We start from the raw sequence: 18,352 nt of genomic DNA, 5'->3' as shown, positions 1-18,352 counted from the left end.
TTGATGTTCTCCACTTTGTCCAACATACTACAACTGAAGTCAATGGAAATGTTCACAAGGGGTTGTCATGCACAAAACTCTTAGAAAACAAGAGTTTGTGTACTTTTACAAAAGAATAAGTTTGGAGGGAGTAGGAAATGTTCATTGGGTCCAGGAAGTTGCCTTTGCAGATAATACACAAGATTGCCTCCAGCAGACATGGGGTATAGGTATATAAAATAGGAAAATAGAAACTGTTTATGTCATTCATGCAATTGAACTTAAATAATCTCTAATGCTGTTGCAGGCATCAGAGCAATTAACAAAAAATTGCCCAAAGTAAACTGAGGCAATATTGTGCATTAGCCTTGCACATACCTCTCTACATTTTTTTCTCCCTCACATCCAGGTGGTATCTTTGAATTCACTCAATGTTTTTCTTGTCTGAAATCAATTAATTGTTACCCACATGTGTTGAGACTTCTGTTTGTAAAGCAACAAGATAAAAAATGAATAAATAATATGTTTTGATAATATGTTTTTAACATTTTTCCCCTTTTCATTATAGGTAATACCAACCTTCAGACGAAAAGAGGGAGTATCACAGTAGGTAGGTTCTGCCTTCTCTCTGTGTCTTTTGCTCTTCCCTTCTCCTTTCTAAAGGCTAAATATTCACAGGGGAAGTGAAGAGGAGGTGATTTCACACAGATGTTTTTGCCTCATTTTCAGGAGTAGCCCTGATAAGTGTGGCTGAATAAGACCCTTTCCAAAGTCAGCCTTTTGTGGTTGGGCAAGGGACATGATCTCACTGGACTTTGCACAAGTGAGGCTGAGTCTAGCTGTCATCTTTTAGATATAAATGGGATAAAAAGACACAAGAAAATGCTTAAGTCTACATCAAATGCAGTTGTGCCCTTACTGTAGTTCTCTCTTATATTTATTGCTATCAGTGATTAGCTATGTTTAATTTTTATATCAGAAAGCTAATCATTGATGTATTACTTATTTGGGGAGGTGATGGGAAGGCTTGTGATAATTTCAGTGTTTGAAACTCTTATGCCAATAGTTTTCCTTTCAGAAATGAAAACAGCTCATAAACCTTTTATTGGGAACCTGGGAATTTATATGACAGGATAACTCAGAGCTATTAGTTATGGTGTACCTTATATCAGTGCTTTTTATAGCACACAAACACCAAAGTGAGAAACTCAAATTCTAATTATTGATATGGCAGGAAATTGAAGTAACACTGAGCTTTGTATAACATTTTGTATCTTTTGAATGTGGAAAGACTTCCTCAGGCCCTGATCTTGAAGATTTTAACTGTAGTCACTCACTAAGCATGTTTCAGGGACCATCTCTAGGATGTGTTCAGGGACTGTTAACAACTCTTCTTGTGTTTCTAAGAGCTCTGTATTAGCATTCCTGGAAAATGAATGCAAGACACATTCTTATGAGTTAGTCATTAAACCACAGAATTAAATTCAACTTGCTAGGCTGTTTTTCCTTCTCTTAAATAAACTCATAGGGTATGAAGAGTGTTTAAATAAAGGTTTCTTAATATAGGAGGTAGCTTTTTCCATCAACAGATGATGATTATTTTCCTTAACTAACCAGGTTCAGCTTTTAAGCACTGGGACACTCTTACTGTTGAAGAAACTTTATTTTTCAGACTTCAATTCTGACAGCACTAGATAGACTTCATCTTTTCCTAAAGAGTGCTGAACATCCCTGGTATTTTTATGGGTTTTTCTAAAGGTAAAACACTTTGAAGATTCAGACTTTCAACTCTTAAAATCTGAGAACACCTCCTACTCAACCAGTTTGCTGAAGGCCTTGTGCCTTATTTCAGTTGGAAGGGTCCCACAGTGACCATCCAGTCCAACCAGAGTTGGAGTGTCTTGTTTGGGGGCTCTTAAACTCTGACAGGCTTGGGGCAGCAGCCTCTCTGGGAGCCCTGCTCCAGTGTTTGACCACTCTCTCTGTAAAACAGTCCTTCCTAAAAAAGAACCATTCCCATGCAAGGTTTCACTGGGCACCAGGGAGAAAAGCTCAGCACCTCCTTGTGCCCTTCCCCTCCCCAGGAAGGTGCAGAGAGCAGTGAGCTCACCCCCAAATTCCTTTTCTCCAAAGCAGGCAAGCCAGGTGGATTGGTTGTTTGGGCTTTTTTGGAGCAGAGTAATTTATCTAAAACAGACTGTGGCCTTTACACCCAATGGATATAATTGAATATTGGGATAGAAAATAGATCATGAATAGGTAAAAGGATAGCCTGGATAGTTTAGTTAGGAAAGGAATTGTTTCCTTGAGAGATTTCTTTGCTTTGTGTGTTGCATCATTTGTTCTGACAGGTCCCATGGTGAGTATGGTCAGGACTGCTAAGGATTTTTCAGTTTTGTGTGCAATTTAGTGAATTCTTAATAATAATAATGAAGTCTATTTAGTGAATACATTTCAGTTTCTTATAATACTTTTCATATGACAGTTTTAGAACAATGAACTAAACCAAGAATTTTTGCCAGTTTTCTATCAATGAGAAATACTAGATAGATAGCTGAGCAGGAATTCAATCTTCATCACACTTCAGATACCTTGGAATTTCATGCTTCCTCCAGTCTATAATCAAATAATGATAAATACTTTTTGTTCCTATAGAGATTGATTTTTGTCACTGATTTTACCATAAACAAGGTCAGTCTTTAGGTGTTATTAGGACAAGCATGTTTTTGCTTAGATTGAAGTAAAGATCACTTGTGTTTAATCCTTTCTTTAGTGCTAGGCTGATAAAGTGATGCTAAATGTTACCTTTGTAGGCCTTTCACTGTTCTTTTTGTGCAGTCTTTCTCAAGTTATGTGACTTAGGTTTTGTTCTTCAAGCTCTATTTATTTCCATAAAACTTAACAGACTTTTGTCCTTCCAAGGACATCTTGCTTCACTGTGCCCTTTTATTTAATCTTTTTTCTCTAGTACCAGTAAATTCTCAAATAGCTAAAGCTGCACAAGGCTGACCATCTGTTCTATTTCCAGTAAAAGGCTTTGTCCTTGTTCTCCCCCTTGAATAACCTGGAGAAAACTATTTCCCTGTTGGTCCTTAGCAAACTCAAATTCAACTATACATTTTTTCCTTATTTTTACCTTCAGTTATTCGCATTCATATCAGCTAGCACTGGGTATATATTGGAAAATAAATTGCCTTAAGTTTGATCTCTCATAACCATAAAATATGTATTGTCTCCATTGCTGTTTGTTATGTATTTTATGCTATCAGCCTATGCTTCTTAGTATAGGGTAATTTTTCATTTTTGAAATATTTATTTATTTATTTGTGCACTCTGTTGTGCCTTATCTTTTTTTAAAATTAATTTTCCTTTTATTCCCCTTTATTTGTTAAGAGTTAGAGACACAAACTTGAAACAGGATCTTTATGGACTTTGCAGAAGTGATGAACTATTTATGTTTCTTGGTATTCTTAATTGTATCTACACACTTGTATTTAATATCATATCCGTAACATTTGTTACATAAATCATATTCAGTTGTTTCCATGAAATATATTTCATGGATACTTGCATAGGTCAAAGCTTAACAGTTGTTTGCTGTGCAGTACTGTAGTGTCAGGTTTAGTGTTTGGGTAGTGCTGCCAAGCTTTTGGTGGTTTTGAAACTCTGCTGAAGTTTCTTCAGCCATAGGAAACTTTGTATTAGTGAGGTGCTCTGGGAGTCAAAATCTGGCAAGTCATCCTCCCAAAACAGTGTTCCTCAATGGAAAAGTGTTCCATTTCTCTCCAGGTTGTTTTTGACTTTTCTGGTAAATCTGTGCCTTGGTGAGTCTGTCCCTCCTGCCCTCCTCCTGCATCCTTTATTCGTGTTGATGCCTTCTGCCAACACCATCCAATCTCTAACAAAACAAGAATTCTTTTTATTTTAATATTTATTAATTGAAGATCTAGGAAAAACACTTTGTTCAGTCTTGCAGATTCACACAAGTTATCTTCCCACTGGGAAGAATCCCCCAGGAGCTGCTTTTGCATTTGAGAAGTGGGAAGAGAAAGGCTTCAGGGGATCAGTGTTGTTGAAGCACCATCAGCTGGTGGAATGTGGCCTGTTTGTAGCTGTTCTCCCTGGAGAGAGCTGCTCTTCTGTCACTGGAGACTCTTCCTTCCTAGAATAGATAAAGGCACTTATTCTAGGTTCTGTTTAAAGCAGAAGAGTCAAAGGCTGGATGTTTCCTGTATCTGTTGCCAGCAAAATCTCTATCAAGGTTATGTGGAGTTGGTAATTGGCTGTTACTGAATTTGATGGGGAATCTCTGCAAAAACAACCTTTGCATGAAAACTTCTAGTGATCGCTGCTAAAAAGGGCATTAAAAAGGTTGATGCATGTCAAATTTTCCACTTCTAATGACTTTACCTTTTCAACTATTATGAACAACCTTTTAAAAAATGACCATTTAAAATCAATATTTCATTTTCACTTAGACAAGCAGAACTCTTCATTGTTAATGAAGAGTTAATTTTCTTTTTTCAGATTTTGAACAGACTTTCTTTAGTACAGTCTTGAAATGGCAGAAGCATTCCCATCCAGTTCTAGTTATGGATGTTTTCTTTTTAGCCAAAGCCCTTCTCAGTTTCTCAGCTAAGTATGGATTAGCTGGGTTCTTTTGATTACTTTCCCCTCCAAAGAAATCAGCTTTAGCTGTGGGATCAAGATTCTTTTCTGTGTTTTTGCTGTTGTAAGCAATGCACTGATCTTTGGCATCTGTGCTTGAAACCTGGGATCAGAAAAGCTCCAGATGAGTTTACTTAGAGCTAAAACTGTATGGCAAGTATAAAATGTTAATATGAGACATCCTTGTTAATTAATCAAGTTAATTCTCTCATTAAAGCTTTTACTTTTTAAAATGGGAAGTTTAATTCAATTTTTTTTTTTTGTCGCTATTCTAATAGTTTGACTGTTGGATTTTTTTATACATATTCAGAAACCAGTGTCTATCAGTGTCTCAGGATTTCTTGCAAATACTTTAATTTCTAGCATTGTCTCTAAAAATACCTCTCAGTAACTGCCTTTTGCTCGTGTACCAAGGTAATTTTTTTATGCTCCTCTAGATTTTTTTTGTAATTTCTTTGCAATTCTTATTAGGTATAAACTTGTTCAGTAGTTGGAACTCAGTAGTTTGAAAATAGTTGAACTCTTTGGGACTTCACTTAATATTGTGCAAGTCTGTATGTTTAGAATTGGAGTACATTTCAAATAAAGACTACTCAAGTATACACTTAAAGCTTCTTAAAGGCTTTCTGTTTGTAAAAATGCTTCTTTGCAAAGTTGTATGATCATAAATTTCTGCTAATAAGGTTTAAAAGAAAATTTAGTCCTCTCTATTCCAAGGTACAGAACAAATAATGTTGTTTTCCTGGACATATTAAACAATTGTTGATAACGCAGATGTAGTGAATCAGACTTTACAAATCAGCCTGCGTTCAGTTTTTCTGTGTAACAAGATATTGCCGTGCTCACCTGCTTGGTTACTGCATGGGGTAGCTTTCCTGGGTAAAGTTCTCCCTGCACAGGGTCTGAGCAAATGAACTCTTTTGGAAGCTAAAAGAGATATTAGTATTCAAGTTTCATGCTTGATTTTCACACAAAGATGAAGACATTGCTGTAGGAAGATGTGCACTGCAGTTGGGCCCTTGTAATGTAGAACAACTGCAGAGCCACAGCCTGAGGAGCAGAGTGTGCCCCAGTCCTGGAGTGGGGAGATAGAATACCAGGTTTCTGAAAAATCCTAAGTGAAGGCTGACAGTCTGTAAATTATTTTGCATATGTATATTATGTAAATTATTATGTGTAATCCGTAAATTATTATGAATATTAATAAATATAATTATTATTCCTAAACACAAAAGAATTGATAAAAATCAGTTTGAGGTATAAAGAAATATCCTGGCAAATGTTTACTTTAAAAGAGTGAATGATACACAAATTCTTTTCTTTTGTTTTTCAGATTCATCAGATGGAAGTCTAAAAGCTTCTACATATCATGGGACAATAGATGTTTATGTCAGTCAATTAAGAAAAGTGGATCTGAAATCCCAGAAAGGTTAGCAAACTAAGTCAAATATTTTTTCTAGCAGATTTTGATGTAAAAGAAAAGGAGATAAGTGTTTGCTTTGGGGGTTTTTATCTGTCTGTAAAAAATAGTTTGTGATTATTGGTTATTTCCTTTTTTTTTGACATCATTATTGGAAGATGTCTATAAATACTTAAAATACAATAAGCTCTTGTCAGGGACAAGAATACTAAGATGGATTAAATGTGTTTGTGTTTTTCAATTTTTTTTTTTCTGGCAATATGCCCAGCAGAATTCTGCAGAGCTGACTAGGCTTACAGTGTTCCTTTGCCTTGAGCACAGTTTTCTCCATGATCCTGTATGTGCAGTGATCACTGACACACTTACATTTATTTTTCTTGCTTTCTGACTGAAATGTTCTACTATGAAAATTTGAAGGCAGAAAAGCAAAGATGGGAGAGCTTTACATTACCATTTTTCCTTAATTTTCTCTCCTGCTTACTCACTTAAATTCCTCTTCATAGTTAAAAGCTCACACATAAAGTTGAATTCATATCTGCTTTGCTGAATTAATTCAGTTTTGCCATTCTGAAGATATGATACTGTAAATTACAGAGCCCTGAATGCATCTTGTTAATCCTAGTTTGAAAAAATAAAATAAAAAAAAAAAAACCACAAACCCAAAATGCAAACAAACAAAATCCAAAACACACCACAGCATTTTTATACTTGACTTTAATGTCATGTCAGACACTTCAGGTGGTTTGGTCCACTTCTGTCTCCTGTGAAACCAGGCCTGTGCCCTGTTAAAACCTAACAGTTACTCAAAATGGGACTCATGATGTCAGTGAATTGAAATAATTTGTGCATCTTTCTGTACATCTATTTTGGCATCGTTATTGCAAAGAAGTTTATTTTTATATTATTTCTTGGTTACCTTTAGTATCACTTATTTTGCTAAGTTAATGTCTCTTTGAGCTAGAAGAAAAGAGAAATATATTCAATAAAAGCTAATTAATGTTATTTTCAAACTATTTTCTAACATCTCTTCTGGCAGCACAGTTTAGTAAAGGCAAAGTTGAAGCTCTGTTTACCCTGTAAATTCAGAGTAACTGCCGACAGCTGCAGTGTAGAAAATGTCCCACTTGTGCTAAATGAGCTGCATGTGTGCTGGGTTTTGTGAGTCATCACTGAGCAACTCTCCAAAGAGGACCCAAAGATGAAGACCTTTTCCCTTTCCTATTCTAAGGCTTTTGTGTATCCAGCAAAATGCAGGCCTAAATTATACTGGAAGTTATTTGTTCATCAGAGCTGTCACAGGCAAGTGATTCTGCTGTGTGTAAATTGCTCAGCCAGGGTTGCTTTCTGGTGCTTCTTTGCTGTTATCCTTACCATGTTCTGCTGAAGCTTCTGGGATGGATGTCAAGAAACTGTTTTATGTTTTTCTAAAGTAAATGTTGAAATTGAGCAAAAACTAAGGAACACATAAAAAGGAAGCATATTCTGTATTTCTCATGTTTTTGATCTAATATGTAGGAGAGAGCTCTCAGACTTTGTGACTGAGTTATTCCAAAGATGACTAATGTGGCCAGGTTGGGAGCCCAGTGTCTGCCTTTGGTCTGATGCATAGAAATTTAGGGGCAGCAGAAGTCAGAATTTCTGGTTTTAATCTCAAAGTAGAATTATTCAGGCCACCAAAGCAGCAATTTTGCTACTAGTTTACATTTTAGTGATGCACAGTCTAAACTGGTAAGTCAGTTTTGAGACTGCATCTGTTGGAGGTGTGAACAGCTGGCCCTGAGCAGTAAAGCAAAGACAATTGCCAGTGTTCACAGTGAGTGAGCAGCCCCTCATCCTTCCAGAGGAGCAATCCTTTCATCATGTGCCGTGCAGTGACTGGGTTATTTGTCAAGTCTGCCCTGTCCTTGCTCTGGAATATGAATATACAACTAGAAGATGAACTTAATGAGATCTATTATATTTGCTTCCTTTGATCATTCCTGTAATAACATCCTCTACCAAACTATTTTTTTTCATGTCTGTGAAGGAAATGCTGTGATGCCATTTTCTATATATGACATACTCTGTTTATGATAAATGAAGATACCTTCATTTATCCTTCCAGTGACCACAAACAAGAGGTTACCGTTTCTGAAGACTTTAAAAAAAAAACCCCAACCAAGCACAACCAAATGATGATTTGATTGGAGTTAGTGAAATAATGGACTATTTCATGCTTTGATCTCAGGGTTAAACTAACTAGCTTGCACTTCATTTTATACCAGGTTCAATTACAGTCAAGGTACCTGCATCTCTCAAAGCCTATTTAGAGCTGTCTGGAAGAAAAGTGGATGTGAGCTCAGAGATCCAGTTAAAAGAAACACAGAGTGCCTCCAAAGATGATCATGTGACTCTAAGTGGTAAGGCTTACTAATCTTGGCTTCCAATAAATGTCTGTCTGGCCTAAGTCAAAGGCATCTACATTTCTTTATTAGTTTATTGCCCTTGGCAGCTGCTTGTTTAATCTGCTTCACTTTCAGATGTTTGCTTGTGCTGTTCTACTCCCCATGTTACTGGATGATGTTAAAATTTTATTTGGTAAATGACTTGTGAATGTAATCAACTTCTAAGAAAAGCCTTAGAGCCAAATCCCTCCTTAGTGTTAGTCCAGTGAATTTGTGGGAGATAATTCGGGGCTGAATTTGACCCATTGCTTTGTTGGCTTAGAAACTCACATAGACTTTCCTAAGCAATCTATTATATTCAAAATATAATAATTTAAAAAATCTGTCTGTTTCTGAGTCAAAGCGTGGGAAATAAAAGGGATAATGGCATATTTATAAATAGTATGTAGTGCAAGATAGGCTGAGAAATGATGGGTGGGAGATGAGAAGAGCAGAAGAAGCTGGAGCTGTAGGAATAGAGGCAGAGAGTACATGGAAAGGTACCTGCAATTACTGGAACTATTCTTGTAAGGCAATTAAAATTGAATCCCAGGTCTTGCTGTTTCCTGCTTTAGAAAACAGTTGCACAATTCACTGTCAGGGTGTGTATTTCTCTCCCCCACTCCAGATGTTGCTATCTAGAAGTTAAGGCTGTTGCTTTTACCAATTCCACAGTTTGCTCTAGAGAAAACATTGAGTGTGTCTGAGGGCTCCAGCTCTGTTTGAATGTGTTATGTCAGTGTGACCTGCTGTGACAGCAGATGGGGTAAGGCTTGGAGTTTTAAACCTAAGAAAATATGCACAAAACCTCTTTTCCTCTCCCATGTAAAATGGGAATCTCAAAGTTAGGAAAACACTGGAATTATAATTACATAATTTTAGTATGTAGCCTGCTTATATATCTCTTTCTGCCTAGGAACAGTAACTAGCACTTAAATTTAGTAGTGGTTATTAAATGCAGTTTCTACAAAAACCATAATTAGAGGTTGTCAGGGTAGAAGTCTGTGGAAGGACCCCAGATTCTAGCATGATTTGGTGTAAAAAATCACCTCAGCAGTAAAACAAGACTTCTCAGTGAATGAGGACCACCAGCCAATCAATCATCTGCTACTTTGGCAACATTAAAGATAAGGATGGTGTTTCAAATATCCCCAGCTGAATGACTTCTCTGGTTTCACAACCCAGTCAGTGTTTGTGTGGGACAGTCATCACTGGAGCAGATACAATTTTTCAACCACTGTTCTGTATGGAAATCATCTTGGCACTTGAGGCCAAAAGCAGAAACTCTGATTAGTTAACTCTCAAATATACATGTCCCAAAAGCATAGAAATCATCAAGAATTCTGCAGAGGCAACAGCATTAGGCCAATGCTTATCAGTTGTTTAAAGAAGATACAGCATTACATAAAAAGGGAAATACTTCCTCCTTCTATTTCTCTTTACCTTATGTGTATTCTTTCTGCACTTGCCCCTCACTATCAACAATTGCTTCTTCCTAAAGGTAATATTTGGTAATTTTATTGTACAAGTAGATTTTCAAATAATTGAAAATCATTTAATACAATTTCTGTATCCTGGGGTGCTATTCACTGTTGAAGTTTCAGGTACAAGGTCCATAGCTGTCCTGCTGTTGTGACTGAAGAAATGTAGAATAGAGAGTGAAGAGAGGCTTTGCCAAGTGGTTAAAAACTGTCACAAGAGCATGGCAGGTTAGGAGTTTTATGCTTTTGAGTTCAAAGATTAGTTTAAAACCAGATGATTTTCAGAAAATCGAGTTCTCATGTGAATAACACAGGCACTGTGACCTTTTAGGAAGCTTTGCCTGCCTCTGGGAGTATGTGCATGTGTTAGAGAGAAGGCTGTCCAGGGGGAAGACAGGGCAGAGTTCTGTGACTTGGTTAAACGTGCAGATATTCCTGCACTTTGCTGCTCTAGGAAATCCTTCCCTGCTGCTTTAGAGCAGTTCTTATGTGCACCATCACCCCCAGTTCCACACTGAGGGCAGTCAGTGCACCACAGCCCCACCAGCACTCCCATCCAGGCTTGGCCAGCCCGCCAAGGAACAGAGTGGGATTTAGTGAAAGCAGGATGATGGAAGTCTGCAGTGAGTGCTCCAGAGACAGAGGATGGGAGTGGGAAAATGGGTTTGCTCTTTTAGGAAAAGAAGGGACTTTCCTGCAAAATGGAGACACTTGCTGAGAAAGGGAGGGAACTGGAGAGCAGTGACAGGGAGTTTTCATTCTTTGAAGTAATTTGCAAGGGCAAATTACATCTGTTTCCATTGGCAGTCTTGGAAGCAGTATGTATGCTATAATGAAATGTCACAAAAACAGAGTTGATGCTCAGCACTGGTCCAGCTTCCATCAGTGGAAGTGTTTGGCTGCCTTTAGAGTGCTTGAGTAATTCCAGTAATTTCTGATTATAATCATGTCAAGGTGTTCTTTCTTTGCCCTGGCAAGAAGAGAAGCCCTTCCTGCTCAATGTCTGCCTGCTCCCTGTCTCCAGGTGTGCCTGTGTTCTTAAATCTTATGCCTGTGGAGGTAATTAGCTGTAGGTACTACATGTGGTAAGAGAAAGAATAGGAGGCTAAAAAGTGTTAAATATTTAAACAGAAAATTAACTTAGAAGACTGTTATGTCAAAAGACTTGAAACATGCTGAAAGTCAAGGTTAAAGTTCATATGATTTTGATTTATATGCTTTTTAGGCCACTTTCCAATAAGTTAAGTTCTAAGTACAAAGGTAGAAGCAATTACCTGTGTAGTCCTGAGAGGAGCAATATTTAAATAATATCAGGAAACAATAGTGTTACACCATTGAAAACAAACAGCATGTTAACATGATTGTTCTGTAAAACTCAAAATAATCCTTTGGCTTTACATGGCATTAGTAATACTTAGCTGGAATGTGTCCAGTTTTGAGTACTGTGCTTTGAAACTGTAGAGTCTCTCAAGGAGAACATGTGATCAGAGTCCTGAAATCATGATTAACAAGAGAATGAAAAGTTCTGGTTTTGTCTCAAAAGAGAAAACAAAGGGAAGGGGAGATGCATTCTTCTAGTATGTAAGAAGTTGCTACAGAGAAATAAAGAGATAAATTGTTTTGTCAACTGGCAGTAGGACTAGAAGTTATAACTTGACCTTATATAAAGGAAACTTAACTAAATAGCAAGATAAACTTGCTTGTAGCACTTGTCTGGGGGGCAGTAGGACTGTCAGTGCTGCAGGTTGTGAAGACCAGGTGAGCATCTCAGACTAAATTCAGTGCTCAGGAAAGGCTTCAGCCCTGGTGTCTCTTGTCTCAGGTTGATGTGACCATCTGCTCCCACCCACCCCACAGTAACAAAGGAAGGTTATCAGGCATGTGGGTGGATGGGGACTGAATGAAATGCAGCCATTGGACACACTTCAGCCACTTTGGTTGCCAACTTGTGTGTTGACCACTGTGAACTTGCTGGAAAAAGTCTTGCAGTCCTTCAGGGACTCTATTTGAATCCTTGTAGCAAATGGTGTCAATTTCCAAACCTAATTGTCTGGAAAATAAACCATGTAAATCTCATCTCTGAGTGATGCCAGGGATTCACCTGATTTTGGATGTTTCTCCATCCCTGCCCCAGTTCTAGTGCCAGGTTCATATCCGGTGGCAACCTTTCACCTGATGCCATCTGCTTGGTGCTGAGGAATCTTTTAACTTTGCAGGCAATTCATCTGGTTTGCAGCAGCTCTGTGAGTTTCCATGGTAAATGTCCCACCATGTCCCAGGTGCTCCTCAGAGGCTGTGGATATTTGTTGTTACTGTGTCTCGCTGTTTTTATCTTCTCAGCTGGCTCTGTGGTTTTTTGTCCTTATACAAAGAGCATATGCTTTGGGAGTTTTGGTTTTCCCAAGTGGAGACATGCTTGCTCCCAGTTGTTGTCAGCATGACAACAATTGCAGCAGTTAACAGGACTTCTAGGTTTTGATACTAATCCCATCCTGGCTGCAGCACAAGAGCTTTGCTGAGCCACCTGAGAGCAGTGTTCTCTTAGCCATGCCTCTGGTGGTCATGCAGGTAATTAACTCTCCCATGTTAATTTATGCCTTCCCTCAGATGTGTATAGAAGACATGCAGAGGAAATCCCCCATTGACTCCTGTAACTCCTTTTCCCCTGTGAAAATTTTCACATTGCCTCTACCTTCTGGGTTGATTGAGTATCCAGTTATTCTTTTAATACTGCAGAACTTCTTAGCTGGCCTTCCTCTTCCTGTGCCTCTGGAGAGTCAGCCTGTCTGTAATTACCAGATTCCTTTGAAAAGATGGACATTGACACTTCTGTCCTATCTCTGATGTTTCAGGTTTCTCTTACTTACATGCTTCAGGTCTTCTCGTCCTGCCTGGTTCTCCCCATAGGTTGTGGTGAGAAGCGCCTTTCTCCTTACAACAATAATTCTCTCAGGCATGCACTGAATTATTACAGCTTTCACATCTGCCTGATGTTCCCTGCTGGAGCAAAGAGGATCTAGCCAGATGTTTCCTGCCATCAGGAAAATTACTTCTCACTGTTCCCTCAGTGGTCCCTCACACAGTAGTGCTGGGAGAGCAGCCTATGGAATACTGTGGCCTTCCTTTAGGATTGCTTTAAGGCCAGGGTGCCAGAGGGGACTGACTGCATCAGTCTCTTGTACCCTGCTCAAAGCTTTATGGATGGATGGGGATAAGAGTGTTCATGATGAGAAATTCTGTATTGCTTACTCCAAGGTAATGTCTGTGTTTTAACTGTCTGGAGTTCAAGGGTTGAATACAAACACAGCTGAAGGGGCAGTGAATAACATGAGACAAGCAACTTGCCTTTAAAAGGGAAATAAGTGAAAGAGCTTGTATTATGTCAGTCTGCTGAAGCTTCAGGTTTTATCTGAAGCTTACCAGCTGCACAAGTGCTCCCACTGTGCAGCTGTCTTGGGTTTGTTGCAGTCAGCATTGCAGTTCAGTCCCAGGAGTAACACTATGTGCTGTCATGCCCCCCCTGTTTAGTCTGTTCTCAAGGCACTTCAGAACTTTCCTTCTTTCTTAGAAGCAGTTTTTATTGACTCTTGGCCACTAAAATTGAGTGGGAAGAGCTTTGTTTTATAATGTCCCTCTACACACTGCCCTCTGTGAAGCCTTGATCCTTAAGCAATATCTTAAAAAAAATAAACAAAGACCCAGGTTGTATCTGGAAAAGATTACATTCCTTCAAGTCAAATAGAAAGTTCATCCAACTTTTATTAAACACATTAGATGAGATGCTATCCTACAGATTTTTATTGGTTTCAGCTTGCATTCAACTCAAGCTGTTCACAACCTTTTGATGTATACCACAGTCCTAACACTACCAATGAACAACACTTAAAATATGATCCTCTTCTTGTGTTTTGTGATATGAAAATAGAGCTCTCAACTTCTCCAATCTCCAGGAAGGCAAGTAAATAAACAGTCAGTACTTGACTCTGAAGTTTTGCCAAGGTGTTACATTCCTTTAAACACCACAACCTATTTCCTGGGCTTTAAATTGAAAGGTATACACAGCATAATAGTGTATGTGTCTTCTCCTGAACTCATGCTGCTGTCTTGCCTGGTAGGTTTTGTAATTAATTCCCCCCCATCATTCTCAGTTCAGGAGGCTGTTTGCTTTTGTGATTTAATCAAGCTAATAAAGTCTTCCTCAAAATCCACTCATGTTCTCATGGTATCCAGAGTACAAGCAGTGAGTACAGTTAAGACCCAAGCAGTCATCAAAAGGTCCAGCTAAACCTTGTTGCTTGATTAGTGCCTCATACATAAATTAATTCAAATATAGGAAATAACTTTGAACCTCCTACTAGTGATGGGCTTAATAGCCTTAATATTTGCCTCACAGGCAAATTTCCAGGAGTATAAGGAACAAAACTTTTTTCTACATTCACATGGCAAAACCAAAATGAGAAACAGAGCTCATACAGAAACTCAGCTTTAAAATGGCTCTTGTAAATTTGTTCCTGTGTTCCCTAAACTCTGCTTTAACTTTCTTGCCAAGGTGTAAGCAGTGCATGAAACCAGTTACAGCACTGATTCTGTGTTTCAGTGTTTGTTTCTTGTACAGGAGTACAAGCCATAGTCACAAAAATATGAGAGAGAGGAGCTGGGACCAAGCACTCCAATATGCACTTTCTGGAAATATCTCTGCCCTGCATTTATTTCTCCCTAGGAGAAAAAGCTGTATTTCAGTGTTCTACATCTCTGTTAAAGGATCAGCTGAAATTTTCCTTTATACTTATTTGTTGGTTTGATTTCTTGTCACCTGGAGGCTGTTTCCTTAAAAAACAGACTGATGAAATGTTTCAAGTGCTATCTATGCTTAAAAGATTCTGTTTTAGTTTTTGTTCTGTACTCTCTGATACAATACTGTTGAAAATCAATGTTTCAGGAAAACTTTGAGGAACTGAACTTTCAGATTTTAATGGATTCCATATACAACACATTTGTCCAACTTGGTGATTCATCACAGATTTCAGTCTGCAGTTAGATGATGAGTAGAGGTCTGTGGGTTCTGCTTTACTGTAGGAATGACACTGACACTGAGTGTGCTTGAGACTGCTGCTGTCTGGAGCAATGAGGAGTGCAGAAATTGTATTGAGACATCCCCATGGAGACACCTGAAGGCATGTTGTAGTCTGATAACAAGGGACACTCAAGTGACTCTGGCATTGTTGGACTCTTCTGAGAACTCTGTACTTCCAAACCACACCTCAGCCTGTTGTGAATTGCTGTGGGTTTGGCCCATAAACTCAAATGAATCCCTCTTAGAGCTGCTAAAGCTCTGAAATGCTATTGAAAAGTTCTGGCACACAGGCCTGAGTTGTGGAAACCAGTGCAGTGATGTCACTTGGAGTTTTGCCACTGTTTTTGCTGTGGCCAGAATTTAATTTCAGCTGTGTTACAGGTCAGAGCAGAGCATGTTTGCAAAATTGGCTCAGAATCTGCTTCCCTGCCATCCCTCTTGCTATTACAGGCTCAAATTATTCTCAACTTAGAATTCACACAATTAAATGAACACCAAAGTAATAATAAATGATATTTTGTAAAGATAAACCAAAGTGAAGGTTGATCTTGTGATAAAGGCACTGATTTGGTACTTTTAAGATCACAGTTTAATTCCCAATATGGACACAAATCTTTTGTATAAATTTGGAAGATCATTTATTCTGTCTGGCTCTCAGGTTTTTGATTATAAAATGAGACTGAGTTGAACTCTCTTCTTTGTTAGTGAGCTTTTCAGAGCATGCCTGTGAGTACAGTTTATGTGAAACCTGTAAGACAGATACCTCGGGGGTTTTTTTAGGCCATTATCATAAGGAAACAGTAATACTTGCAAAATGTCCGGGCATCTGGACAATCAGGTCTTACCATGGCTCTTAAAATCTTTGAAATTACTTAGCCAGATCAGTATCTCATGTAGAGCCATGGTTTAACCAGAGCTGGCTATTGAGCACCAGGCTGCCACTCACTCCCCACAGTGGGATGGGGGAGAAAAGCAGAAAAGTAAAAGTGAGAAAAGTCATGGTTGGGATAGAGAGAGATTTTGAGATTAAGACAGTTTGATGGATAAAGCAAAAGCTGTGCACACAAGCCAAGCAAAATGAGGGATTCTTTCACTGCTTCCCAGGGCAAGCAGGTGTTCAGCCATCCCCAGGAAAGCAGGACTGTGTCTCATGTACTGGGTCAGACAAAGGCCATCACTGAGTGTCCCCTGCTCCTCCTCCTGCAAGCTGTGATACAGAACGTGCCACCATGCAGTTCAGAATGTCCCTTTGGTCATTTGGGGTCAGCTGTCCTGGCTCTGTCCCCTCCCAGCTTATGGTGCATCCCCAGCCTCCTCACTGGCAGGGCAATATTAGAAGAAAAGGTTTTGATCCTCTGAAAGGGCCACTCAGAAATAAGAAATTTTATATATTGTCAACACTGTTTTCAGCAGAAATCTAAAACATGGTTCATCTCAGCTGCTATTAAAAAAATAACCCTATCCCAGAGAAAAGCAGCACATGTAGGGTCTGTGTGGCAAGGTTGCTGGGAGGGCTCTAGGGCTGGCTTCTGTGAGAAGCTGCCAGAAGCTTCCCCAGTGCCCTACAGAGCCAGCACCAGCCTGCTCCAGGATGGATCCACCACTGGCCAGGGCTGAACCCATCAGTGATGATGAATAACAGAGTTAAAGAGGAAAAACCCTACAGCAGTTGGAGAAAGGAGTGAAATATGTGAGAGAAACAGCCCTGCTGATGTGGAGGCCAGAGCAGAAGCAGGGGCAGGGAGTGCTCCAGCTGCCAGAGCAGAGATTCCCCTGCTGCAGCCCCTGGGGTCTGCAGGGGTGCAGAGATCCACCTGCAGCTGGGGGAGGGCTCCATGGCAGAGCAGGGGCAGAGCATCAGGAGCTCTCTTTCTGCAGAGGAAGGAGTGGCAGAGATGATGTGTGACCTGACCAAAACCCCCATTCTCCATCCCCCTGTGCCTCTGGTGGGGAGGAAGTAGAGAAATCAGCAGTGCAATTAAGCCTGGAGCAAAGGGAGGGGTGAGTGGGATATGTTTTTAAGATTTGGCTTTATTTTTTATTACCCTTCTCTGAGCTGATTTGGAATAAATAAAATTAATTTTTCCCCATGTCAAGTCTGTTTTCCCTGTGACAGTAACTGCTGATTGAACTCTCCCTGTCCTTATCTTGATCCATGAGCTTCTTGTTACATTTTCTCTGGCCTGTTCATTTGAGGAGGAGAATGGTAGAGTGGCTTTGGTAAGGACCTGACATCCAAGCAGGGTCAACCCACCATAACACATTTTTAGCTTAGAAAGAAAAGTGCAGTACTCTATAATAAAAACATCTTTACTCTATTGTAAAGATGTATTATGGGAAAGTAGATTAATATTAAAAAAAAATGTATCAAGAAGGAAATGCTTCTGCTAAAAGTACACAAATTCTACCAAATAAAAGTGCTCTAAGTGCTTCCAGGGAGCTTGTAAAAAAATGACAATGTGAAGATGATATGTTTACTGTGTGTCAAATTAAACTAAGACAACTCTCTTTTCCAGGTCACATGAATCAAAGGGATGAAACAGACAAATGGATTAAGGCTGACACACAAAATGGCAAAGTGTGTCTTAAAAGCCAAAGCTGGATCCAGTCTGTCAAGCTGAAGAGTTCTTAAAGGTGAAATAGGCCAAAGAGATTAAATCAAGAAACTACAAAGGAACATTTCTGTAAAATTATGAAAAGTTTTGGATGAATATTCTTAATATAAAAGAGAAACTATTAAAAATGAGAGAATTTTAACCCAAGATTTGCCTGTGACAGTGCTGGTGCTAAACAGTCTGGTTTACTTTTAGTGCCTTTTAGGAACAGGATGATCTTACATATTCAGAATTCATATAATTTGACCCACTTACCATATCAGTTTAAAAGCTCTCAAACAGAAGTTTGTTGTTTTTTAAAAATGTAAAAAAGCATTTTCAACACTTCCAAGATGCCATGCTTTGCAAGCTCTGTTGTACTTTTAAATTAAATGTCTCAATACTGTGGGAATTCTGCTGGTTTATGCAAAATGCAGAGAATTTTCTTCAACCAAATTGTATAATGGATACGAAAAAATCACTTTCAGTGTGGTTCTTATGTGGTCTTCTCATTTGGTGTTTGAACCCTGAGCAGTTTCTGCCTGGCTGATGGGTACTCTCTGTGTAAAAATACTTCTGTGAAATGGCAGAACTTGCTCTGTGTCATCCTGAACCTCTGGTTTGTGGATAGAAGGAAGAACTCCAGCTCTGTCTACCACTGCTCACCTGCAAAGAAAAGCTTTTAAATAAACAAAAGTACCATGGATCTGGCT

At 38.9% G+C, this 18,352-nt stretch overlaps 1 protein-coding gene across 1 annotated transcript in view; it reads left to right on the top strand.

Annotated features, from left to right (window-relative positions):
* The window catches only part of FAM185A (family with sequence similarity 185 member A), a 36,237-nt gene extending 18,430 nt beyond the window's left edge, over positions 1–17,807 (top strand). Inside the window, exons 5-8 of the mRNA XM_064702913.1 lie at positions 548–589; positions 5,981–6,076; positions 8,332–8,466; positions 17,562–17,807. Of these exons, the coding sequence (XP_064558983.1) occupies positions 548–589; positions 5,981–6,076; positions 8,332–8,466; positions 17,562–17,677 (389 nt within the window). The 3' untranslated portion in view covers positions 17,678–17,807. The remainder of the gene's footprint in view (positions 1–547; positions 590–5,980; positions 6,077–8,331; positions 8,467–17,561) is intronic.
* The last annotated feature ends 545 nt before the right edge of the window (positions 17,808–18,352 follow it).

Source organism: Zonotrichia leucophrys, chromosome 1A (assembly GCF_028769735.1).
Source record: "Zonotrichia leucophrys gambelii isolate GWCS_2022_RI chromosome 1A, RI_Zleu_2.0, whole genome shotgun sequence".
NCBI lineage: Eukaryota > Metazoa > Chordata > Aves > Passeriformes > Passerellidae > Zonotrichia > Zonotrichia leucophrys.
This window is presented reverse-complemented; position numbering and strand designations above follow the sequence as displayed.